The 26,637-nt window shown below is 38.7% G+C and overlaps 3 protein-coding genes across 3 annotated transcripts; 1 reads left to right on the top strand and 2 right to left on the bottom strand.

The window, feature by feature from the left end:
* Positions 1-893: 893 nt before the first annotated feature.
* On the top strand, positions 894-6,979 carry LOC110051950 (transcobalamin-1-like). The gene is made up of 5 exons (XM_020758062.2): positions 894-1,061; positions 3,546-4,204; positions 4,623-4,803; positions 5,352-5,371; positions 6,341-6,979. The coding sequence occupies exons 1-5, from the start codon at positions 995-997 to the stop codon at positions 6,677-6,679; spliced, it is 1,266 nt and encodes a 421-aa protein (XP_020613721.1). The 5' UTR covers positions 894-994; the 3' UTR covers positions 6,680-6,979.
* A 159-nt stretch (positions 6,980-7,138) lies between these two features.
* LOC110051949 (trichoplein keratin filament-binding protein-like) lies at positions 7,139-21,578 on the bottom strand. Its single transcript, XM_020758061.2, has 20 exons — positions 21,335-21,578; positions 19,639-19,756; positions 18,561-18,619; positions 17,982-18,024; positions 16,665-16,721; positions 15,856-15,924; positions 15,134-15,165; positions 14,652-14,726; positions 14,111-14,177; positions 12,729-12,791; positions 12,201-12,250; positions 11,291-11,357; positions 10,728-10,766; positions 10,199-10,270; positions 10,043-10,104; positions 9,746-9,827; positions 9,225-9,410; positions 8,676-8,743; positions 8,283-8,358; positions 7,139-7,584 (listed from the first exon to the last, which is right to left on the bottom strand). The coding sequence occupies exons 1-20, from the start codon at positions 21,526-21,528 to the stop codon at positions 7,552-7,554; spliced, it is 1,512 nt and encodes a 503-aa protein (XP_020613720.2). The 5' UTR covers positions 21,529-21,578; the 3' UTR covers positions 7,139-7,551.
* A 951-nt stretch (positions 21,579-22,529) lies between these two features.
* Positions 22,530-25,842, bottom strand: LOC110052018 (CD151 antigen-like). Its single transcript, XM_020758135.2, has 3 exons — positions 25,655-25,842; positions 24,127-24,640; positions 22,530-23,895 (listed from the first exon to the last, which is right to left on the bottom strand). The coding sequence occupies exons 2-3, from the start codon at positions 24,610-24,612 to the stop codon at positions 23,404-23,406; spliced, it is 978 nt and encodes a 325-aa protein (XP_020613794.2). The 5' UTR covers positions 24,613-24,640; positions 25,655-25,842; the 3' UTR covers positions 22,530-23,403.
* Positions 25,843-26,637: the final 795 nt, after the last annotated feature.

Genomic DNA, 26,637 nt, shown 5'->3' with positions numbered 1-26,637 from the left:
TGCCTGTGCAGGGTACCTTACGGGCATCGCGCAGTGGGTTTTTGAGTGGGGGGCTTGAATGCGAAAATTGATTTGAAGTCCTCTGAAATGGCTGGAAATGAATCTAAGAATTATCAAACGTAATAAGTATTTTAACAGCTGACACTTAATTGTCTCCGCACCAATGTCAGGTTTGTTGTAAAATCCGAAAAATCTTCATGGGCTGCTAACGGTCTGTCACGCTCCTTGTTTCTGATATCTATATATTCGTCAGATGATAGAAAAGCAACCACCCCGAATATCTGAGACTAAATCGCGAATGACATAATTTGCTATAACGTCAATTATCTCATTTTGAATCTCTTGAAAAGTGGGGGCAAAAGCCCCCCCCCCCCCAGCCCCTCCCCTTCGCGTTGCCTGCCTTGTACCTTGTACATACGTCACTCTGTTACTCTGCCACAGATTCCATTGATACGTTTCAGTGTCGAAGAGTTTAATTTTTAGAACTCTGTTCCCTCGTCTTTTTAAGCTGAATACAGTTGTCCTGATATTTCGTGGTATCGGTCAGTCTTATTTTACGGTGATAACCTGAGTTAAGGAAATTTTTCGGACCCGCGACACGCACCGATTAGAATATCACCTCTCTGAAGCTGAGCACAGCTCAGAGAAGTCGAATTTTTCGGGCGTCGACCGCCGCAAAACCCAATGTAAAAATCTTTTCCTCTTCGGGGGCGCGCAAGCGTGCTCTCGGAAAGACCGCACAGCCTACGGGACTAGTGGGAAAAAAAATCTTATACGACAGATTTAAAAGTGAGAGTTCTACCTTAATTCTGCCTCGTTTGAGGTTCTGGTCGTAATACTAGAAAAGACTGGGACTGAGTAGTAACGCGATAGCGTGATGTCCTGTAACCTCGACCTTTCTTTCGCTCACGTGATTTCCTATTCTTCAGGTCACTTGGACTCGACTCAGCAAAAAAAGCTTTTATTTCACCAGTTCCAACGACGAAACATCGCCATGAACTCTCATCTGTTGACGTTTCTGGTGATTCTCGCCCTGTTTTCGCAAGCCAGAGGATTTTGCGGTGAGGAAAGGGATTTCTCAACCGATTTAATGAGTTCACATAATAGCGCTAGTGTGATTTAGCTAGTAGAGTCAGTAGACGATACACAACGCGAAAAAGTGTTGTCTGAAAAGCATTCATTTCGAGAGCAATCCACACTTACTTTCCATTCACCTATTTTGTCATTGAAAGAATGTATTTAGTTTACAAGTTCGCCCTTAATTCTGGATTGCCTAATAAGCTGGATATCTGGAGGTCCTGGAGTAGTTATTTTCCAACTCTGCGTGAGCTCTTGCTGGGTTCTATCATCACCTTACTCATTTTATCTGAGCACGCTCGTCCCGGAAAAAAGATGATATAGGGAACATTTATTGTTCATACGTATGACGACAAAGTCGAAATCTAAACAACATAGCTTAAAGCAAAATTATTTTCTACAACAATAACTATATATAAACGTTTTAGAGTTTTTTGTTTCATTTGTGTCTTTGTGCACTGTGTGTGGTGTTCATTTTCCTGAAGATGGTTTTCCTTTACATTTGTAAGGCCGGAAGTACGCTATTTGTTCCAGTTCATATCTTCACCCGCGGGCCTTCGGGACTACTCGAGTTTCAAATAAGCAAATTTACTATTAGATTACTTTCATATCAAGTGAATTTAGCTTTTCCAGTGATAACCACTTTCTAGAAAAAAAATGCGAGCGAAAGAAACGAGTGATTTGCCTTTCATTTACTCCCAGAGTGGTCCAAATAGAAAACACAGATTCACAATAGAGATGTTCAGATCGTTTGTTTTTTTTTACGGTCACCTTTCAACGCTGTCTATTTTATATTTCTTATTCCAAACGAAAATATTAGTCGAGACGAATTCGGTATGCTTGAAATGGTAGTTTTCATCTTATATAATATCAAATAAGGAAGCGCATGTGAAACTTCAAGACGCAAAACAAAGTCAGTAGCATTTCGCCTCGAATTGTTTTTTCTTTGGGCTTTTTTATGTTCAATGCGTAAATGTTAAGATATATTTACGAAATAAACGACACAATAGGCTGACAGTGATTACTTGAAACCCGCATGTACCATCATTCTATAGAAACACCGAAAAATTATATTTCGGACGTTCATTTCATTAAAAAAAAAAATTTCACGGAGTTGTACACAGTCGTGAAAGGCAAGGAAAACTCGAGACAACAGCTGTAGAAACATGTTTTTCCAGAACTTGCTAGTCATCTCAAAAGTTCCACTAGTGTTTACATAAGTGCCTGAAAACACGAAATATCCGATTTTCATTTTTTTTATTGCTGGAACAAACAAGATTATACACGCATAATCGCAATTACGTGAAATTGCGAAAATAATATTTTTGACGTTTTCTTGTATAGACGAAATGGTAATCTTTATATCTTTGTTGAAACATTCTTGGAGAGTTTGGAGAACACAAAAAGCTGTAGAAACACAACCCGTCCCAGAGTTCCACCGGTGTTTTCGTAGCTCCCTGGAAACAAGAAAACCGTTAAGTATTTCTTTGAAATTATAAACTAAAATCATGCACTGCAATTGTTTAGAAAACAATTTACAATAACTGCTGAAGACAAGGGTATTATTTCGAGCGTTAATCAGAAAGGAAACCGAAAACTTCTTTCTGTGTTCCACCAACCAGACAGTACTAGACGATTTTGAAGTTTTGGAGAACTTAAACAAATGATAAAATGCTCGTCTGCGACTGGTGTTTTCACAGCTTTTCGTGGTTTTCACAGCTTTTCACACCTTTTTCGTGGTCTAGTTGTGATAAAAATTACCATTACTAGGGTACTGAAGGTATTAGGGGTGTTATAATGGATCACACGAGTAGGAGATTTTGATCTCAAATTGAAAAAGTCTGCCCGACTTTTTCAAATTCTGCTTAAGTTACATGTTGCTCTTCTTTTAACAGTTCACTTATACCCTGTTCCAGCAACAACAACCGTTATTAACCAATTACAAATGCCTTCATAAAACGAAATAAATATTCTTGTTCCCACAAGTATTTTTGAGCGCGTTTAGTACTTATCAATCATAATTTCAGCACTGTTTCAACCAAAAATGCTGAATAAGCCGTGTGATTGCGCTCCTTTGAACTCTCTTGCACTTGGGCTAGGGCCATCATTAAAACAAAAGAAAACGGTTTATAACCGTTATCTGCCTTGGAATCAACTTCTCTCTCGGGTTGTCACGCGAAAGCTATCGTTGCGTGACAAAAAACGTGCGTTGGGTGACAGTCCAATTGATCGTTACCCCGAAAAGTCAAATCGTAAACGTTGTTTTATACGATCAATTATTGTACATTTTTAGTTTTAATTTTTAGAATATGCTAGGGCCGTGGATTACCTGTAAAATAGCGGATTAACTAAGCGTAACTCCACGTTAAATACAATATCGTATCGTATCGTATCGTGTCGCTGCAAGCTTATATAGCAAGTGAAGTACTGTGTGTGTAACTCATTGCATAAACTTGAATTTTTTTTAGGTCCAAGAAGTCTTCAGACTAGCCTTACACGTTCTGCTGTCAGAGGTGCAGAATGGCTAAAAAACCAGCGAGATGAAAATGGTACTTACGGGGAGGGGCACGTGAGTGCTTTTGCATTCCACTCCCTGAGGCTTATCGGTCTCTCCGTGGAGACTGGAGCCGAGCACCTCAACGCTGAGATCATCAACGCGAACATCAGTTCCCTGTCCGGGGGTAGGGTCGCGCTCTATATTCTCGGCGCCTTGGCCTCTTGTCAAGACCCGAAAAACTTCTACGATTTCGATTTGGTTAGCAGTTTGAAGACCAAACTGAGCAAATATCCTGAAGTGGGCTTTAATCACCCCTTTCAGTACAGCTTGGCTGTCCTGGCTCTCTGTAGCAGTAGGCATAACCTCGGAAGGATAAAGTTCGGTTACGTGGACAAAATCCTACACAGTATACCAGCGCAGTTACCTTCAGTTATCGCCAGCGGAGACACGCTCGCTTTGCAAATTATGGCGCTGACTTGTATCAAGAAGTCAATCAAAAGGAAAGGATCAGAGGCGATTCTGCAGAAGATTAAAGATGGCATTAACATAACGAGTTCTGGGCTTGTCAATCGTCAGTTGAACGACAGTACATTTGGAGAAAACGAGGTCACTGCGGCTCTGGCTTCGCAGGTGAAAAAAAGATCACTTTCGTTCCCCTCTCTTCCCTTCCCTCACCTTCTGGGCCTTCATAATTTTGGCTCGTCACGCCATCTATCTCCTGCGTGACGCACCAGAGAATATCCTGGACCTTGTTTTTACCTTGTTATTTTAGGCACTCAGTCAATTTTCGCTTGCGTCGACGAACCGCGAACTCCCAGGATAGCCGTGGGATTACAAGCTAGAGGACGTTGGAGTATAATACGGAAATTAATTTTCATGCTTTGATTTGCAACCCTTGCATAAAGGCTGATTTTCCCTTGAAATTTGCGGCGGTGTTTTAAAGGGCGTTTTATGTTTTGTTTTGTTCCCCCTTGGTTGTAGGCTTTGAAATATACCCTTAATAATTTATTGCTTGTTTGAGATTTGTTTTCTGTTTCTTAATATCGAGGCTCTCTTAGCGGCCGGAGTGAAGAAAACCAAGTGTACCCAGACTATGCGCTGGCTCAAGTCTCGTCAAAATCCTGATGGATCATTCATTAACCTGATGAGCACGATCTACGTGACGCCAGCCTTGATCGGAGCGCTTCCGTACGACTTGCGAGATATACGCTGCCCCAAGAATACTACAGGTATAGTAAACCACAATGTACACTGTTTGCGGTCTGTTTCTCCCTTGAAAACTAGAAGAGATTGAGACGAGAGAAGGGTGTTTCTCGTCTCACGCCCAACACCTCTCTCTGTCCCATCTCCCTTCTCTCCGTCCAGCGTTTGCGCTCGCCGTCGTGTCGGACCTACTGAAAAGACCGGCTGACCACTCCCTAGCCACACCCACAGGGATGGCTTCCTCACAGGGAAGGCTGCGGACTGCTGTCATCGGATTTTTGTTCAACTGTCTATGGCAAATTCAGGAAATCTTAATCATCGTCAAATTAAAGTTCAAAGCGCAAGGATTCTATTTCTGTTTGGGTTTGAGCGTATTGCAATCCATTTCATCGCCAGCTACCCTCACTAATTCATGTTATATGACACGTGACCTGATCATTTGAAGTCAAATTGGCGTCAAAACGATTTATTATCTTCCCACTAACTTTCACCGTCAATATTAATTGTTACTTTTTTGAAGCTTGCTTTGTATTTAAAATGGCTTCCACCACTTATTACTCGTATTTTTTTGCAGATGTTGACGAAGAAAACGGGGTAAGACTTAAACATAACAATTTAATACTTACACATCAAAGATTAACATTTAATCTTTATTTTCACTTTCACCTTAAATTACAAGTAACAGTAAATAGATCCATATATGGTGTGAATTGAGTGGAGTGCAAAAAAAGTATGGCTAATAATATGAATCCCACAATCAATGCAAAACTTAAAGGTGACTCCAAAAAGCTTACTTTTGTTATCTGCACCTAAGTTTTTCCACTCACCAAAGTTTCAGCCTCCAAAGTGCCTGCTATCCTGAAGAAATTCGTCTCGAAAGAAGCTCAAAATTCGACTGTACTTAGCAGCCAGACCGTGTATATGTGGACGTCATTCCGTCCAACTCGAAGTTGGCGTAAAGCAGAAAACCTGCAACCGACTTGGCATGACCTTAAAAAAACAACGGAGTAATGGAAGGATTAATGGAACTGTTCTCTTTTCGCGCTCCAGCCTTGTTTCCGGTCACCCTAGTCTCCTTCTCAGCCGTTATTAGTCACGTTATCAGTCTTCTCTCCATTAGTGGTGAAGCGTTACGTGACTACCTTAATAGACTACAGTCACGTAAGGTTTTTGTCGCGTGACTAAGTTGTTGCATCTTTTGTTCCGACAAGATAAGACGCAGCCAGAAAATTATCGTTCCCAGTTTCATTATGCGTCTGCGTTCAAGTTCAATAATGGTTTCTGATCATGCGAAAAAACGATTAACCGCTGTTACTATCTAGTGCGACTAATGCTGGTTCATTGCTTCTTCGTGCTAGGCGAAAGGAACGCTCCTCGGGGAATGAGATTGCAGAAGACCCGACCAATCGAAAGACTGCCATGATATAATGGCTCATAACCCATGATGTCTAAGCCAATGAAAACCCTTGAATTGCATTATTCAGTGATCCAGTTTTTCAATAACACGAAATTCAAAACAGCGCAAACTGGGTCTTGTAAACTATTCTATCATTACTTTTACAGATGATAGAAGTTTGCGTTGAGCTGCAATTCAATGTCAGTTACAACTCCAATGGGGAAAGCCCCCCTCCTGAAGCGTGTGTGATAGTCGTGAAGGGAACAAACGCCCACGACATCCTGGTAGAGGCATCGAGTCAACATCCGTGCTACAAGTTCACCACTAAGGACACCTCCTATGGCCGTATGATCGAGTCTATTTGCGATATTCATAAAAGACCCAACGAAATGTTCTACTGGTTGATTTACATTGATGGCCAGTCAGCTCAAGTTGGCATTGATGATCTCAAGCCAGGGCAAGGATCCAAATTGGATTTTCAATACCAAAAAGTGAATTGGGGCTAGTGAGGTCTTGGCAAAATTACAAAGAAATTTTCGCCCTCTCAAGTTTTAGTGAGCCAATGACTTGTTTAGTAATAGTTTAAATGCAATTTTGTTGTAAACGCGGCAGTCTTAAGCGTTTTGCAAACAGAACCACTTGATTTAAACGCGAACTTAAGGATCTAGGAATTCAGTTTTTGGGAGTTTGAACAGAATCGGGAATTTTTTAAAGGGGATTTGTTCATTGGGAATCAGTCAGCTAGTGTGAAAATTTGGATCTGTACCGGATACGACTAAAAACTCAATAAAGGTGTTAAAACAGAGGACAGCTTTATAAACGTATTCTTAAGGGAAAAACAGACAAACAAATAATAAAGCAAACCAACCAACCAACAAACAAACAAACAAACAAACACACAACAAACAAGTAAACAGAGAAAGCAATACTTTTGAGCACTGGAGAATGAGAAAACTCGACAAAAGTCACTTTCAATTATTTATTGAATATTTACACTTAAACATAATAACTAAATCCACGAAAACTCGCATAGTTTTAGCGAGTCCGATGCAAATTTACAGTCTTGTTTAGAGTCCTGCTTAATTTATAAATTAATCCCTTCTTGAGAAATATTGGATAACTCTAGTGAGAACCGTACAAAATGCGTTTCAGTTTAAAAGTTCCTTTCCAATTAATAATCCTCGCACATCTTGCTTTGCACTCGTTATTTGCTTGACGACTGCGTCACGGTGGATTGCGTGATGAGCAAAACGGTTGCGTGACAAGGCATCACTGTTTGTCCGCCTGTTGTTTCCCTGGAGTTCGTGTAGCCATTACATAGTCACCCTAGTAAGATGAAGTTAAAAATTCTCTACCGCTTAATCCATTGAAAATAATTCTATTCAAAGGCTGTCCTCCTCCTCGGAACAAACTAGGAAGAAAGTAGGAAAACGTGGAATTAGTATGTTATACTCGCGCTCGTTCCACCATCTTTCTTCAATCCCTGCATTCAAATTAGGACAAGTTACGTTGTCGTCGTTCCGCAGTCACGTCAGACGTACCAAAGTCGTTCCATAGTCGTACTAAAATCTAGTCACACCACATCGTTGGTAATCGTATCACATCGTACGTGGTCGCATCATAGTCGTACCACATCGTTGGTAATCGTATCACATCGTACGTGGTCGCATCATAGTCGTACCACATCGTTGGTAATCGTATCACATCGTACGTGGTCGCATCATGGTCGTACCACATCGTTCGTAATCGTATCACATCGTACGTACTTCAATACCGGTGCAGTGCTTTAACAATACTGAGCTTTTAAGCAACACTGGCAGCTGCGATTGGCTACCCGAATCCGCAAGAAAGTTGCGTTCTTTATGCCATATAATAAATCTTGTAATTATTAACCAAGTTTGCTCGGTCAAGATGGCTGAATATTTGCCTCGTCACTGAGTGTTTTCTGCATGTTTGCGGACCTCGACGTCTCGATCCACAAGGACGCAAAAATAATAAATAAATAATAAACTTGGCTAATATCAGGCCACCTCGACTGCACGCTTGGTCAATAACTCATACATAACATCTATAACGATTGGTCAAAGTAGAACAGCATAGTCTACCCACCCTCGCATGTGCTCCTCTTGCTCTCATGTGATCTGCTTCGTGTCTTAGCATTTGATTATACGCTTCTTTCTCTCGCCTGAAACGACAGAGCAAAGGCAGTTTTAAAAATTGTTAGCTTCTACATATTTATACTTAAAACAATGACAGCCGGTCTTTTCTCTTCAGGTCTGACGAGTGTTCGCGAGTGCATAAGGGCGGTATGGACGAAAAGGGATTTTGGGCGAGCGGGCCCACGTCTCGTCCCATTCCCCTTTAGGCTAAAACGTCTGGCCTCCTTGCCCCTGCCGAATTTCGAGAGAAAAACTGACTGACAGCAGTCTAGCATTGGACTAGAAATTTTAATCACAGCTATGTTGTGACTTGAAGTTCCGCCTCGATGCACACCAGCCTTACCTCTCCCGTTCTAGCTCTTCTCTCTTAATTTGCCGCATTTCGTTTGCCTTTTCTCTCCGTGAAGTTATCTGTTGAATGAGGTATAAATTCAAATAACCAATAACTCAAGTTTTCATATTATCTGAAACCCTTTTTCGTTATGTCGTTCTCCTATACACAGACCAGCGACGTTTACTCTACATTCAAGTCTTTCTGTCTATCTGTCTGCCCTTCCGTCTAACAGTCAGTCAGTCTGTCTGTCACCCAGTCAGTCAGTCAGAGAGTCAGTCAGTCAGTCATCAGTCAGTCAGAAAATCAGTCAGTCATCAGTCAGTCAGTCAGTCAGAGAGTCAGTCAGTCAGTCAGATAGTCGGTCAGTCAGTCTGTCATCAGTCAGTCAGTCAGTCAGTCAGTCAGTCAGTCAGTCAGTCAGTCATCAGTCAATCAGTTATTCAGTCAGTCAGTCAGTCAGTCAGACAGTCAGTCAGTCACTCATCAGTCAGTCAGTCAGTCAGATAGGCAAAGAAAAGGTTAATGACAAGTGGGCAAGGCAGTCACAGTCATTCTTACCTGTGCTTGAATCTCTTCTTCTCTTTCTCTCCGTTGCCTCTCCTCCTCCACTTTCTCTCTTGCCGTCATCCGCTGAACTTCCTCTAGTTCTCTGAGTAGTTCCTCTCGACTCTCGATTGATTCTTGTTGTCGGCGTTTATTTTCCTCCATTTTATCATCCAGCTGCTTCTTGCGAACATCCAGCACCTGACAACGTTAACTAAAATGTCAGGCTCTATAGTCCAAAATAATCCTGTTAAGGTGGTTGGCAACAGTTTCCAGCACTTTCCAAGACTTAGATTTTGATGGGTCATTATAACCACTCTATCAGTTGATGCTACAATCATGGCATCAAAAACTGCTCAATCATCCAGCTAAGCTAAAATTAAAAGTGTTTTTAACAGGTTGCACTGTTGCTATGGTAACCTGTGAGGCCACAAAGATTACCATTATTGGCTCACCAATGGCTGGACATTTAATGATACCAATATTGTAAAAGTGACTGTGAAAGCAGTGACGGTGTATGCAAATGCATTCCTTACTTCAGCCATGAGCCTTTCTCTCGCCAATCTTTCTCGTTCCCATTCTGCTTCTCTCTTCGTCCACATTCGAGCTGCTTCATCTCTGCAAATCACAAGTTTAAACAACACATTTAAAAACTTCAGGCTGGTGAGCGAGTGCCGTCAACAAATGCGATAACTATTCTCCAAAAGCAAGGTCTATCTTCGAACAAAGGAATTATTCCCTGAAATTTGAAAATTTCTATTTTGAGAGAGGATAAATCGGTGACGAGCCAAAAGACAGTCCCAAGCAGGAAGCAAATGTTTTACAACTTTTACCTGTAAAGCATGTCCAACTCTGCTTCCCTTTGTTGTTCTAACTTAAGCTGTTGAGCGACCACCTTTGAAAAATAGGAAAATTTCATTTAACTTTTAATCCACTAGGATGAAAAACATTTAGACACGTAGTGCATATTTTTGAAAATAAATTTTCACCTGTCTCATGTACTCTGCATCAGCTCGTGCTTTCTCTCTTCTTGAAGTCTCAAGTATTTTATCTTCATCTTTCTGTTGATAATATTAAAGGGGTAGAAGTAATTAGATAATACATTTTCCGCTGGTGTGTTAGCGTCACATTCCTCACTGGATTTTCTGTGTTAGGTGTCGGAGGACGCTTATTGCGATCCACCCATGCTTTGTTGTACCTGTTTTGCGGATATTTGAGTGGTAAATAATTTACGTTCGTTTTTTGAACGTAGTGAATTAGAACGTAAAAGCTCTTTCCAGTGGATAGTCTAAAAAGAAAAAAATGCTACAGATTGTGATTCAAAACAGTCCATTTAGGAGAAGCTAAAAAGTACAGCCATTCCTTGCAACACTGGTTCAGATAAACATTCAAAATTTCTCTAAACTGACTACTGTGTTTGCAACCTAGCAATACAAGCATGTGCGTAAATGCTCAGTTCAGAAATCAGACGACAGTAAGGTACAAAATGAACGCTTGATAGACATACAACAGAATTACCTTCTTAGCCAATGCTTCTAAAATCTTCAAATCAAGTTCCTAATTGAAAGAAATAAAAACTATTACATTGTGATGTTAAACAAATTTATGACTGTGTGCAACAATGTTACATGTACCTTGCCTATAAGTGACGTGATTTGCTGGTTTGAATTGTTTTACATTACCAGAATTTAACTTTATTTTTGGTAATTACGAGCTCCGAACTTCAAATTGACAGAATAAGTCTTCTATTTTCCGCAAATTCGCGGCTAAATGAAAAACGAGCCACGATAATTTCCGACCGTCATAAATAACACTTAAAGACAAATTGATATAAACTTGAAAAATGTCGGACCGATGTTTTCAAGTTTTCCTAAATGTTTTGGCTTTTCTGTGTTTCTTTTGAGTTCTCTTACAACTCAGAATGTTACATATCGTACTAATGACCAGTTGGTCAGTGCAAAAATTGCATAAAATTGTATGACCTAGTGTAACCTATGGACAGATCATAGTATAGTTATAGGACCAGTATCATGCACGCATTGCGGACCTCTGAACACAGGCATTTTACAGTCACTCCTTACCAATGCCTCTTGTATCTCTTTACTCTTTCTTTTCATCTGAGCCTTGTGTTGACGGATCAAGACACGCCTGAAACGTTTACATGAGCATGTGTCATTGTGCACCTTTGGAGTTTTGGCCTGGTTTGTTTAGTTGCAAGCATCACGAAAAACAGCGAGAAAGAAATCAGGGACAGGCTGGGGAAAAGTCAACTTTGTTTTACAAAGTTTAACATGTTTCATGGTTGCCACAGACATCCTTTTCAAAATTCCCTGACTTTTCCCTGATAAAAATAAGATTTCTCCGACCAAAGAAATGCAAAATGTCAGGTCTAGTAGCGGCTTCTTCTTCCAATGGTTCATTAGGAGTGATAATTTTCAACACATTTTCCTTCTTCATTGAGGAAAAATATCATTGAGATCACAGTGACCCCAAATGTTTCTTCCTGCCTTCAATGGTATTAAATCAGCCGTATCAAATCATTTTAATTTTACATGACTTTTCTTCAAAACATCAATTTTCCCTGACTGTAAATAAAGTTCCCTGGCCTTTCCCCGACCTTGAGAAATTTTTTTCCTGATCATTTCCTGACCTGCAGCAACCCTGGGTTTACTTTCAGTCCTAAAGAAAGCAGTTTCCCTCAAATCCAAGGGAAAAACCCCATGAGGGAGTCACCTAAAATTCCAGCCCAAAAACCGATGAAGGAGTTGTAATTCCCAAATATTTTTCTTCTTGGGGATGGACAGTGTCTTAGTCAGAGTAAATTATTTGTTAGTTGTATTCAGCTGAGTGAAGTTTGATAATAAGTCATAAAAACATTAACACAGCTCTAGACAGACTGCAGCAGACCTAGGATTTATGGAGAAGGGGTCTGGAGAATCATAAGTACTTAAGTATACACTGTATGACATAATCCCTTTTGCACTGTCTTACCCAAATTCCCGTTTTCTCCTCGCTTCATCTAGCAGTCTTCGGTCCTCCCCCTAAATCAAAGCATGCATGAAGGTTGTAATATGTCAAACACGAAAGACTGTGTTTGACGACATTTCCAAACAATGTGAAGGGAGTTGAAAATATGATGCGAGTGGAATACTTTTGACAAACTTTGAGGTGTTTGGAAAATTATGTGGTTAAACACTGTCTTGAGTGTTTCTTCTCAATTGAAACTAAAACTAAGGAGAAAATTGAGAAATAAAATCGTAAAAATCTATGCTAATTAAGATCAGATATCCAAACAACATCAAGGCCATGATTTTCTTTGTTTAAACTTGAAGAATTTGAGAAGTATAAGGACAAACTAGGGCGAGATCTGTCTCATGAATCCAAAACATTTGTTTGTCCAAAACAGGATTACAGCATTTCAAGAGCGAGGTAGACTGCAAGTTAACAGTACCATATCACTGTCACTTCAAAGTGAATACAGTGTGCTCTGACAGAAAACAATTACAATAAAAAACTCACTGCTTGTTCAAGCTTCCTTTGTTCTTTAAGCAAATCTTCTTGTTCTTGTTTCAACATAAGAGCCTGCCAATAAACACATCATTCAATAACAACACTCGAGATAAATAAAACATGATTTCATTAGCAAAACAATGTGGTTGACTGTAGGCCCGATCTTGGCAACTTTCACAGGTCTGGCCGCATTCCTCCATGAGATTAGATTGACTGCGGCTACTTGGGCATTTGTTGAAGGAGCTGCAGTATCTTGATTTGTTGAGTATTTCTTGTAGCCTGTTTCAAGTGTTCGGCTAGTTGGGGAGCAAGAGAAATTTTTTTGCACCACACCCCTCCCTGATTGTTCTCTTGCCACTTTTCAAGTTGCTCTCAGCTAACCACACACCTACATAGTGTAGAATATGCTATGTTTTGTGTGATATTTATACCTAATTGTACCTTCTTGGCATGCTTAAGTGGCATATTAGGCAAGTTTGGTCGAGCCATCATTCGTATTTTGGTATGACTTAGTTGAGCCAAAATACCTATGGTAAGACCAAATGAGCCTCATATGCCACTGAAGCATACTGTAAAGGTATGATTAGGTATTTACCGTACCCAAATTTGGCCAAGTGACCATAATATTGAAGCCATATCAGGTCAGTGACTTGATATCGCAGGATATCAGAACAGTAGACATGGTTTCTGATTGGCTAATTGTAAATTTGGGTACGGTAAAAAAAGTTATCATGAAGTTTAAATTGAGAGACACCACAAATGGAAGGTTACTGGGGTAAAGGAAAAAATTCTAAGGTAGTAAGAAATTATATAAATACATGGAAGACCGATTATAAAGACTGGGGATGAATCAGACGAATTAGATACACCACGACGTGTGAAACTTCTACCATGACAGTCAGACCAGTTTGATACAATGATATAGAGTAAACTGAAGTGCCTTTAGTTAACTATCTAATCAGGTCATTTTCTTACAAAACAGGCAGACATTTATTATTATTATCATTATCATTATCATTTTTATTATCATTATTACTATTTTAATTCACAAACAGTTTACAACATGCAATAAATATCTACTTACTTAACAATATATATATTTTTTGCTAACCTAATTACTTCACAACTTCACATAAATCTATGGGTTAGTAAACATAAAAAAAGAGAAGACAAGAAAAGTAAAGCAAAAAAGATGAAAAATAAAAAAGTTACAAAAGAAATCAGTCAGACATGGACACGCTGTATGTAGCACAGATTTTATTTACCCATTAGGATTTCCTTTACCTCCTTTAGAGCAAAACGAGAATGAGTTCTGTATCTGAGTGGTATCACAACATTAATACATGTACCTGCCCAACATTTTGTACCCTTGTAAAGAAAATGCACCATACCTCTTCTTCTCTCATTTTCAGTTCTTCCATTTGTTGTTTCAGATCCTCAGCAAGGTTTTCTTGCTCCCTGGTAAAACAGAATTACAGTTAATAATAACCTAGAATTCCCCTGAAGTACGTTTATTTGATGTGATATCATGCACATTTGGTTTCAGTTGCAGATTACAAATTAGAAAGAGATCAAATGATGACAATGTTTTTTTAGGTTTAAAAAAGGTTCCATCTATCAGATGATCACTAAATAAAATTTATTCACCAAATAATCAATCACATTTTTTTATCTGCTGCAACCATTGCCACAAAAGAAACTGAAAAGAAATTTAGTCATTTCATCAGATGCCTAAGAACAACAGTCGTCCAATTTCTAGTCAGAGTAATTCACATTTTTGACCAGTATAAATTTATGTGGCTATACAATTCATAACTTGTTAAAAGCATGAGATTGCTTTATTTTGGACCTTAAGTTTGAAAAACTGATTTTCCCCCAAAACTGTTTTTCAGAAAACAAAGAGAATGGTATTGGATTATACTAAAAGCATACCTCTTCTTTGCTTCTTCTTTAGCTTTTTCTTTTTCAAGTGCCTGCAGTCTTTCTCTTTCCATGGCAGCATCCAATCTGTTAAAAAGAAAAACAAACATGGTTAAAGGAGCTATGCCACGGTTTGCGCATCTTGAACAGTTTAGCCTAAACTTTTCAAGTTTGCAGTTGTAATCTGTGTTAATCGTCTCCATCTTCCATCCATTTGGTGGTTTTTTATCTTAGTAGACTACTATTTTCAGATTTCCTTCAATTAAAAGATTATTTTACACAGGGCCAAAATACCGTGGCTGCTCAGCTCCTTTAACAGTAATCTGTTACTCACTATCATCAACTTACCCAACAATTTTGCTGAGGTTCTACACAGACAAAATCAAGACAGGTCATTGATTTATTGGTAGCCAAATTTGTGTCATTACCAATCGATACAACAAATTATAATATGATATATTATAATTCCAACTGGCCTATTGTTAAGAACATACCTTCTGTCTTCTTGTCGTGCTGATTTCAGGTTCTAAGATTAAAGAAAAGAACCATTTCTAATCACTAACTGGAACAAAGTAATTCCATGATTCCTCACAGCAACTCCTTTTTTTCCACGCAACAACCAATTCCCACAGTTCTAATCAAATATAAAATCTGCTTAAGGAACCCAAAAAATACAGAACACTCTTAAAAGGCCCCATTGAATTTAGGATTACTATCTTTTATTCTATGGCTTGTGTAGTGGCTGATATAAAGCATACTCTGATTGGCTAATTCTAGGGAATTATTTTACCATAATGACCACAGGCCAATTACATGTATGGGTCTCAATACCAAAGCAAAAAAGCCATATACATGTAATAAACAACTTCTTAACCTCAAACGTTGGGTCTCAAACATCGACTTTTCCATATTGACCTCACAATAGAGCAAGGTCACGGTTTGAGACCTTCCCACAAAGACCTCACTTGAGGTTCATAAGTAGTTAATATTAACAATCAACAATATGAGTCATCAATATCACTTTGTTATCCTTTAGTCTAAAGTATGACAAGGACTGCTGGTAATAAAATTAATTCAAGGGCTTTTCAAGGAGAAAACCTAACGTTTTCAGGAATTTTCAAGGATGTGGCAACCTTTCAAGGACTTTTCAAGGGCTGTGCAAGCCATGAATTTAACAACAGTTTAATTAATGATAATCACTTCACACAGGGTCTACCTCTTCTCTGTCAGAAACCTGATCAGCCCAGCTGTTCACTACATGTTCCCTCAGCTGGTCTGCTTCTATCTACAGTTGTTAAGATCAAAAGAGAAGCAACATGTTAAGAAACATGTAAAATGTAACAACTCCCATGTTCAACCACAACATGCTAGCTAGCTTTCCAGTTGAATTGAAAACAATACACAAAACAGTTTTTCAAGTTATGTACATCTTCAATGTAAGGATTGCGACTACAAGTTAATTTCAAGCAAAGATGCAGCTTTTTTGTGTTTTTGTCTCTTTCTGTAGAACAATACTGATCAACTTTTAATTCATGAGTAAAATTTAAATTTACTAAAAACTCAACCAACAAATTTAGTTTATATATCTTCCATACAAATAACTTTTTAATAATTATCTCACTGACAATAAAAAATTATAATAGTCAGATTTTTCATGTAAAGGTATGGGATATAATCATCATGACTGTCTATTAAATACATACACGTACAGTTTGCAATATTTATCAACAAAAATATTATGTCTCACTCTACAATCAATCAAAAGTGAAAGTCATGTGAAAGTGCTGATACAGTAGTATTCATTTGGTAAATGGATAACAGAAGAACAGGCCCCAGTTGTTTGAAGACCAGATAACGCTATCCACTGGATAAATCACTATCCAGTGGATAAGTGATAACAAAACAAACCATGCTATTCACCGGTTACTGATTTATCCAGTTTGAAAAACCAGGACCAGGACTATTATCTAATGACTTGTATATTTCTGTAAATGTTCAACTTTCTGTTGTTTATGCTTTTCTTACCTCTCTAAGTTCTGGAGCATTTTGTTTCCAATGTTCATACATTTTTTGTTCGGCAATCTGTAGAGCAAGCGCAATGTACAAATTCCCAAGCTTAGTTTGTGATCATGTAATGCTAAATGCCCATTTAAACTAGGCAGGAATTTTGGCACGGCTCAGATAAAACTGCCATACCCAGGGCTTTCATTAAGGGCCCGGTACCGGGCAAATTGAACGGTTTTTAGGTAGAATTTGCCTGCCTGGTTTGATCATCTAGCCAAAAGTATTTCTTTTACAGAAGTTCAGTTCAAATAATTTTGCCTGCCAGTGAAAGCCAGTTGCCATCCTGCTGAAAGCATAAATGAAGACTCTGCACACCCATGTCTGTTTTCATCTGCATTCAGGCAATTATCTATATAGTATGAGCGCAGATAAAAGTTGACTACAGTAGCAATGCCAATATAATCTGAATTCCATGTACTGCACACCCACATACACAGCATGTCTGAAGTGCAAATCAAATATTGCATTTTAGTTCTGATCAGGTTATTTCCATGTATATTGAGTTCATGTGTTTAAAAATTGAGTATATATAGTCAGGAGATGACATAATAGATGAAAGCGCCATTTTTTGTCACCGACTTACATATTTTAGCAAGACGTTTCGGCTAACTCTTAAGCCTTCAACTGATGAAGGCTTAAGAGTTAGCCGAAACATCTTGCTAAATATATAAGTCAGTGACAAAAAATGGCACTTTTATTGATTATACTGAGTTCATTATCAATACTAAATAAAGAAATGTGGTTTACATCATTATTGAGTTATAACAGGTGGCCCTGTAATTTCTTGAACCTTAAATTACTTCAGGAAATAGCAAACTTGTTAATGTTTTTAAAGTTGTCAAAAGTGGCTGGCTTTGTCTGATTCTTTAGATTAAAAAGATGGCAAAATCAGCCATCCACTTCAACAATAAAGCTGGTCTACTTCAAAATGGCAGCCCCAGCAACGCTTTTAACTCTACAATACCCTCACCTACATTTACTGTTTCCTACTTAAGGTAAAGGTAAAGTCTGTATATGAGCTAGGTGGCCCATCAAGCCAGCGCTGATTATCAGTTTCAGTAGCATGAAGTAAAAGTAAGAGTATTTCTACTCCTCCCTGGATGGGATGCTAGTCCACAACAGGGTTACCCCCCCCCCCCCAGCAATAAATGTGCCAGTACACATTTTTGCACCTGGGTGAAGTGGCAAATTACATGTAAGGTATAAACTTAAGACATTTACTTTTATTAATATCTCAAACATAATACATAGCTGTGATGTTGAATCAGTAGACTATACCTCCTTCCTTCTGGTCTCTTTGTCAGCTTTAAGCTCATCAGCTCTGGAAAACATAGTACATTTTATAAATTCAGTTAAAAATGACTAAGTATGATTGCTCAGGCCCTGAAGTCTTTGTGAAACTTTTTAGATTTATGAGATGCTGCTGATCAGAAAAAAAAGACTAAACTTAACACAAGAGTGCACTCTATTTGGACAAAAGTGCTTAATTAGCTGACATTTTTCGTCACATTTTTTCAAGTGACTCCTTAACACCAAGGCTAGTAAATATCCGAACTGAACCACTTAAATTTGTATTTGATAATGGCCACAAGATTATGCTGTTATAGCGTTTATTTTTCTTTCAAAATATTTTTCCATATCTTCTTTAATAGGACGAACTGTCTTAAAATAACATAATCTTAGAACAGATTTTTCACTGCCTTCTGGATCTACAGCTGTAAGGTATAATGAGTGACCTGGCTTGACTTCATTATCCAGAATCATAAAGCAGATCATGACGGTGTAAACTTCTATAACTGAATACAAAGTCATGGAGAACGGTACACAATAATTAAAGTGTATACTTCATTCACAAACCTCTCTTTCATTTGTAGGAGTCTACCAGCTCCACCAAGCCTTTTTGCTTTAAGCTCTTCCTGAAAGGTACAGAAAATCTTGCTCTAGATTTTGAGAAAGCAGTATTTGCAGCAATCTATTCGAAGCTGATTTGTTACACCACAATTTTTTGAGGAATGTTGACAAAGCTGGATTGAACTGGGTCAGATTAGATAAAAAAAAAAAAACCTTGTCCTGACTTTAGTCAGATTGACAAAAACTGAGCTGTCATCTGGGAGAGTGGGGGAAGGGTGGGTGGGAGGGGGGGAAGGTTAAAAACTTCAACAATACAAGATAAGAGTTACTTGCTAAAAACCACTTGTGAAATGTTTTGATTTAAAACGAAGTTAATTCCTTGAGAGCAGGTTCAAATCAAAGGAGAAAATGTTAGAGGCATTGATATTCTGGTAGCCAACGCTCTACTTTTAGTTGCCTCAGACTCTGGACATTCCTCAGTTATGGGACTCTACGACTTCAGAGTTAGTAATACTGAATATATGACCTGATTCATGAACTACCAGCAGTTTAAATGACAACTCAGATAAAAAAGATTTTGCTAAAGCATGACACATGTTTACTGCAAATATAGAGATCCAAATAATATTATTAGTAATTAGTTATTATTAGTTAGAATTAAACTTATTTAATAATAAATTGTAGACTTCCATGGATGTGATAAGTCAATATTGGGATCTGCTCGATGCTGATTGGTCAACTTTTGAAAAACATTAAAATATTGATTTCCTTGGATGGCATGCAATCTTCTCTGTTGAGATTTCCAAGAGTCGACCAATCAGTGTTCAGTGGTTCCTGGTGTTGACCAATCCCATCCATGGAAATTTCCAAATGTTTCTACATATATACACGTAGGTTCCAGAGTCTGTTTATAACTTGTGGGTTGCCTGTGAAAAATTCAGGAAGTTCAACAATTCTAGAATTCTACTACAGGTACTTGAAACAATAATTGAGTATTAATTGATTATTTCCTCTGAATTTCTATGACGTGAAATCTTGAGTTCATAATCCCATGGTTAATAGTAATTTACTTTGTTCAAGTTACCTCAAATTCCTTGGTTTCCTTGAGCAACATTTCAGAAAGTCTCTTTTTCCTATCTTCTAATCTTTTTTGCTTCTCATGCTTCATGTCTTCCTTGAACAAACCATCCAGAGCTTGCATACTGGTAAAACAACATTTGTTGTTCTTGTTATTATTATTATTATTATTATTATTATTATTATTATTATTATTATTATTATTATTATTATCATTATTATTAATTTGGTTAATTCTAAATACAGTAAGAGATATGAATTAAAAGTAGAGTTTTTTTTCTTTCTAGGCTTTAGTTCAAGTACGTGCTATAGGACAGAAGACAATATTTAATACTCTGTGTAGTGCCTCATGCAAAGTTGTATGATCTTTCTGTTGCCCTCCCAAGAACCAATCAGAACTTACCTTTTGATTAACAGCTTTGCTAAGTTTTGTCAAGCACACAGTGCAAGTTTTGAGAGGAGTATGATGTTATTCTTGGGTCGTTGGCAATGTACTGTTATTAGTTCGTGAACAAATTAAAACCATTTTGGGCTCATCCATTCCTATATATTCTCTCTAATATTAGAGTTATGGTAGCAGTAATCATCTTGTCCAGAATTTGTCAAGATCTTGGCCAAATTTTGCAAAAATCAACTTGTTCATGATAACAGATCTTGTCAAGACCTCATTAAAATGTGAAAAATGAAATGTAAAAGGAGATGTGGAAATGAAGTACAAGTAGATAAAGCACACGTAAATAGATAAAGCAACTATAGGTTAAGTAAATTATCTGACCCACATGGGTCAAGTAACCTGGAGCCCATGACCTCCCAGATACCAATTAGGTGCTCTCTCATTAAATTACAGAGAGACTTATCATGAGCATCAAGTCATTTACTACATGTGATTCACGTGCATGTGATTCACATGTGACCATCCAGCATACTGCTGGGATCAGTAGTCTCAAAAGTGTCCTATATTGTAGAGATAAATAATGATCACACCAAGATCAGCTTCCAGCAAGATGTCCCAAAATCAAACAAGATTCATGAGGAAGATAAACATTCTGTTGTCATGAGCATTTGACAATGAAAACATCCATGTCCCTGACAGGAATCTAACTCATGCACTTCTACACACTTAGCAGGATGTTCTATGTTCTGTCTCCTGTTTACATGTATTTTCAAACCCCATCTTAATTTCAGCACAAGTCATATTGAAGCATCAATATCCTGCCCCTGACCCTAACTACAGGGCCTCACTGAGTACTGAGCTACAGGGAGACTTGTAGTAAGCTAAGTCATTTACTAGGTTCAATGAAGATGAAATCATAAAAGATCTTGACAAGACTACAGATCCTTATTAAGCAGAGAAATGGTTTAGTTTATACATCAACTGTAACGCATCAGAATTCAAATCACTTCTCTACTCCAAATGCCAATAAATTTTCTATATAAAAAAGCAGATCCTTCTTGCTACAAAAAGAAATTCCGTAATTACCTGTAATAAGAAATAATAATTTGTAACGGTATGAAGTTGTAACCAAGGAGATTGGTTTATAAAGTTTACAAGCCATCTTTCAGATCTCTTGGTAAAAAGGAATATAAGAGGTTGGCGTGAAAAAGGTTTACAAACAATATGTTTAGATACGAACTTGCGTATAACAGTAGGATCAATGAGTATTACACCTTATGTAGCTTATTCCTTGTAGCTGTCGGCTCACCTCTCTTGGTATGACTCCCTTGATCCCCAAACCCTTTGCTTCGTAGTTTCCACATTAGATCTATCAAAATATCTTGCGTTCTTGTCCCACGCTTCCCTTCTTTCCGCTTCATATTGTGTTCTACGAACCATAAGCCCTTCGTTTCTGTTTTTGTAGTTTTTCAACCAGTACGGTTGTAATGTCGGAAGCGCCATTTTTGTTTTGTGTTCGTTTCACCAAAGAGAGGCAGTACTCTGCGCAAACTCAATATATGCTAATTATTTTAGTACGGTATAAATTTGTAAAGATTTTCGTTATAATTTCAACAGCCGAGATAGCTCAGTTGGGAGAGCGTCAGACTGAAGATCTGAAGGTCCCTGGTTCAAATCCGGAGAACTCGCATGAGTTCTGAATAATCCCGGGTCTCGGCAAAGATTTTCTTTTTTCAATTGCATCTCAATTTTTCTTTCTTCAAATTGTCTCTTTTTTATAAATCAGTTCAAAAATTTGGAAATATATATTTTTCGTCCAAATTGCAAAATTTAACTCAAGCTCAAGATGCACAGGTATACCAGTTACAATTTGAATGGATTCCTCTGCTGCAAGAAAGAGTCCTTTGTAAGAAAAACGTTTTTCTTGCAAGTTCTTCTTGTAACTTGCTTGTCGCAATGTTGAACGCGTACTGTTACCACCTCATGGCCTTAGCCAAATTAAAACAACATGTTGCGCGAAGTACAAATTTTAAACATGCTACTAAAACTTTAATAAGATATGCCCTTTCTGCAATGACACATTGTTGGGCGACATGTTGGAAGGATATAGGAAAATGTTACTCGCATTACTCGGTCTTAAGGCAGAAAATATAATGTACCTTCATGTAAACTCTCTTTCATGTTCTTTCAAGGCATTTTGTTTGGCTTCTACACTAAATTATCGCTACCATATTGCTTCTTTCTCGCGCTTATTGTATCACTCACCGCATTTTGCTCAGCAAAACGGCAGACATGGCAGGAAATTCAATTTTACTGCTCGCTGTTAGTTTATGGTTATAACAATTATGGAAAGTCACGTTTCCCGCAGATCATGTTTTACGAGAAAAAAACTCAGCCATTTCAAGTTTCACGCCTAAACATATGGCATTTGCTAAATAAGGGGAAATGCCCAATCGGCTCGGCATTGCAGAGGGCGGGAAAGGGACGATACATAAACAATGAGATTTTATATTAAAAAAAATTATTATGCTTTTAATTCGTCTTTAGCCATTACATGGCGCAACTTACGAATAAAATGCCGTTTTTAATTGCTATATATACATCGAAGCGATCCATTAACCTGTAACACGACACGAATTTTAACGCAACAACCGTGCCGTTCGTGCACGTACAGTGTTCAAACGTCCTCGCGGCGAACATGATGACAATCCCTGTTTCACCGCCAGTATTCCTGGCAACCCTTTACTAAATACAGCTAGTTATAAATATTGCTTTCTCTCGTCTTTTTAATCCCACGGTACGCACTTGTTATCTTAATATGACTGCTCATTGGAAATTAAATGTTTTATTATATACCTTAAAATCGCGAGGTGGTAAGAGTGAGTGGGGAATAGAATGGGGACAGAGTCACCTTGTCACTTCACTCAGGATCCAGGACCTCGTCCAAAAGTCACTCTCAACTTGTCTAACTTGGTCCAATGTTTGTTTTTTTCAATTGGATGCAATCAAGACACGATGATCTAGCGTTTCTTGATGCAATCCTCGTACGATATTTGTTACATTTTTCTTCGAGGCCATAACGTCATTGCCCTTTGCTATAATGACAACTGCCTTATTTATAGGTTTAGTGTAGTATAAGCCAGTAAATACAAGCCCCTTAAGCTCCTGCTTTTGATGATGAGCATTTCTCTTTGATATAGACGTAAAGGTCTTACAAACTGATCGAGATTTTCCGCCCATACCCAGTGTCGATGGCATGGAATATGCGCCATCGTAGTAGGCCCGCCCTAAATCTTGGCATGTACACCATTTTGAATTTGGGACGTGTGAAGTCGGGCTGGGGGCTGAGGAAATCGTCAGTTTCCCACACTTTTTTTTTCAGTTTTGGGATTCACGCTGGGATTGTGATTTATCAAGTAAATCTTTATAAGCATTAGGAGGTAGGTCGTCATCATCATCATCGTCTGCGTTAAGTTTTTCCATTGACGCTCGTGGAGCCCTTTTCGAGCGCTGGCGCCGCGAGGACCCTGGCGTGCTTTGCGCAGAGGGGCGTCGACGGCCCTTATTCGGTGAGCTCGAAGACGTCTCGTCATTAGGTTCCTCTCCCTTGAGAGCGTCCACTGAACTCAGTCCCCGCGCGGCGTTGAAGCAGAAACAGAATATAATTGTATACAACAAAGCAAACAGGTTGAGGAAGCCAAGAGCAAGACCCACCCCTCCCACCACTTTCATTTTGTCATCGTAAGAGAAATTGAGACCCGTGCAGCCTAATATATTGATAAAGTCCATGGGGTTCTTTGTGTCCATGTCTTTACCACAATTCTCGTTCGGGTACTTACAGCAAGAAGTTGGTACCATGTTATTTTTTCCCTGAGGAAACAATAGAACAACCAGTTAACAAAATGCCCCTCCCCGGAAGGAGAAGGAATATCGTTTCAAAGCATCTCAAGTTAGAGAGAAAGGGTGACAGATAAGGTGGAGTTTAGAGGAGGTACCGTTGGGGTGGAAGGGGTAAATTGCACAAAGCTTAAGTTATAATTAAAAGTGAGGGAGGACTTATAAGCCCTTTACAGCATTTTTTAAAACTATTTTTTCACAAACCTGACTAGCCGCCCATTTTGAAGTGAACCAATCTCGATAGTCTACAATTCCACAGCAGGCATATGTCCGCTGAATTTGATCCATGGCCTTTGTGACTTTCTCGTCCACTCCATACTCAGCCATCATTTGCTGTCCATTGCTAAATTTCTTTTTATAGAGCTTCACTTCACTTTTCATCGTGAAATACACGATTCCCATAATAAACTCGACCAGAAATAAAATGATGAATAAAATCGCCAGTAGAGTTAAAAGTCTGTTGTTTTCCTTCACTATGGCAAAGAAGCTAAGCGCTGCTATGAAAAGAAGAAGTAGCAAAAGACCGACTCTGAGTCCGTAGTTGACGGGGAAGGCGGCTCCCTTCATAGTTAGATAGTCTCCGAAGGGTGTGGGAACTGTGATTGCAAAAATAATCAACGAGAGGCCAGTAAGAAGAAAAAGGGCGAAAAATCCGAGGATCGACCATTTTATAATATCTTTTGCCTCCATGTTGCCTTATTAACGTGTTCCTTGAAATCTAGATGGGGAACAGAAAAACGAAAAAACATCAAAGATACTGAAATTGTTGGCTAGATTGCAAGCTTGTTTAGGAAGACCTAGCACAGGAGATTATGAACTAAAAGGCAGGGTATATTCAAAGATCTCAAAGGTACTATTCGTGGTAACAAGACCTTGCAACACTCAAACAACATCAAGTTTCTAAAAATACTTATAACCACGATTCAAAAACTAAAATACAGATTAATCTGAAAAAGGAAAAACGCGCGGCTTTATTTAGTAACAGAGGGTCTTGTTAGGGGTGCTGGATTTCCGTTTATTAGTTAAAGTTCTGGCTTTTTCGCTCAGCTGACAGTTAAAGCTCTGACCAATTCTCAGCTCTCAGTTAAATCCCATATACACCCTAGTAATAATTATTCAGTCTGATCTTCGCCAGTGTCCTATCAATGTGGTAAAATATAAGTTTATAAAAGAACCTGAAACCGGAGTCATTAGTTCACACAAGTCGATATATGCAGATCTGACAGCTGAAGATTCTTTTCATTTTGCCACTTTTTCCAAGCACAATCTATTTCCTATCAGCGCACTTTACTGCTCCGATCCCCTCTAGATCAAGAGCTCCAGTATTCGCTCGATCAAGCATTCCAGAACACCACGCCCGCCCGCTTAGCTGCTTTAATCGAAGACTGGGGATCGCGTACAAGCTATTTGTACAAGGAGTGCGTCATTGAGTTAAACAGACGAGCACAGGAGTGTACTATCAAAAGGATACAGTAAACACTACATGAATGGACACCTGTCAAGAGCCTCTCTCTTACTCATGTCTGACAGGGGCCGAGCAAAGGCAAATAAATCGCCACAACCGTAAAAATGTCTTTTGAAGAATTATTCAAATTTAAATCTCCTCTAATCATGCAGAGAATTAATGAACAATCAGTTCGCCTGTCTGATTCTTTGACAAATAAAAAGACCACTTCTCGTAAGATGTTAAAAGTATGCTATCGTGAAACAACTTGTTTACCCTCGATCGTACCTTAATTTGTAGTCCAGCTCTTTCATCCTTGAACTCCGATCTCAAATCGTTAACCCATTAGCAGAAAAGGTCTATCCATCCACTGCCGCCGAAAGATATTTCAATATCTGTTTTAAAAGCTACAACAAAATGAACATTCGTGTCTCTAATCGAATGTGATCTCAATCCGCCATATTTGTTGTAAAAGATCATTCAATTTTAATGACGGATGGAGGTTTCGGCGGGGGGCAGGTTCTAGAAATGTTCATGTTTACTCGTGCGTAACAAATGTTCACATACAATCAGTTAAATAAACATTTTATGACTATATTAGCAGAGTTCATGTTTGTGAAGAACTAACAGCAACAGGCAGCTGGTACCTGCCGACTGTTTGATAAAAAGTCAAGAACATTCTAGGCTGCAAGCTTGGTAAGACGAACAATTATAAATTTTTAGTTTTCCAAACATTCCCGATAGAGACTTTGGGCTTCTGACATGCCATGAAGCATTAGCCGTTGTAAGAGTGGAATTCCCGTTTGCGAATGGTATACGTCGTTCAGCAAATTTTGGGCAGCATATAAATTGAGGCGATTGCGCGCGGTATACTTCGGTTATTCAACCTCGTTTCCAGGGTCTCTCATCTTCCCGCCCTCTTCCTCTCTCGCTCCAACGGTATACTCTAGGGCAATATATTTCGGGCGGTATACTTGGGGGTTTTATACTTGGAGTGATATATTGAGGGGCAGGATACTTCGGGCACCATACTTCGGGTGATATACTTCGGGTGGTATACTTCGGAAGGTATACTTAGGTAGGTATCCTTCGGGTGATACCGTAAACTTCCGGAAGTAGCACCTCCCGGAAGTAGCACCTCCCGGAAGTAGCGTGAAGAGACTGCGGCCGCTAAGAAATCCCGAAAGTAGAGAGCCTACTCCCAATCTCATGTTTTAAGAACTGTTTTAACGATTTTTTGTCTTTATTTCGTAAAAAGGGTTCAGCCCTAC

This window comes from Orbicella faveolata, unplaced genomic scaffold (genome assembly GCF_042242905.1).
Source record: "Orbicella faveolata isolate gen_17 unplaced genomic scaffold, um_ofav_v1 contig_47, whole genome shotgun sequence".
Lineage (NCBI taxonomy): Eukaryota > Metazoa > Cnidaria > Anthozoa > Scleractinia > Merulinidae > Orbicella > Orbicella faveolata.
The sequence above is the reverse complement of the archived record's forward strand: the minus strand, read 5'-3'. Positions and strand labels throughout refer to the sequence as shown.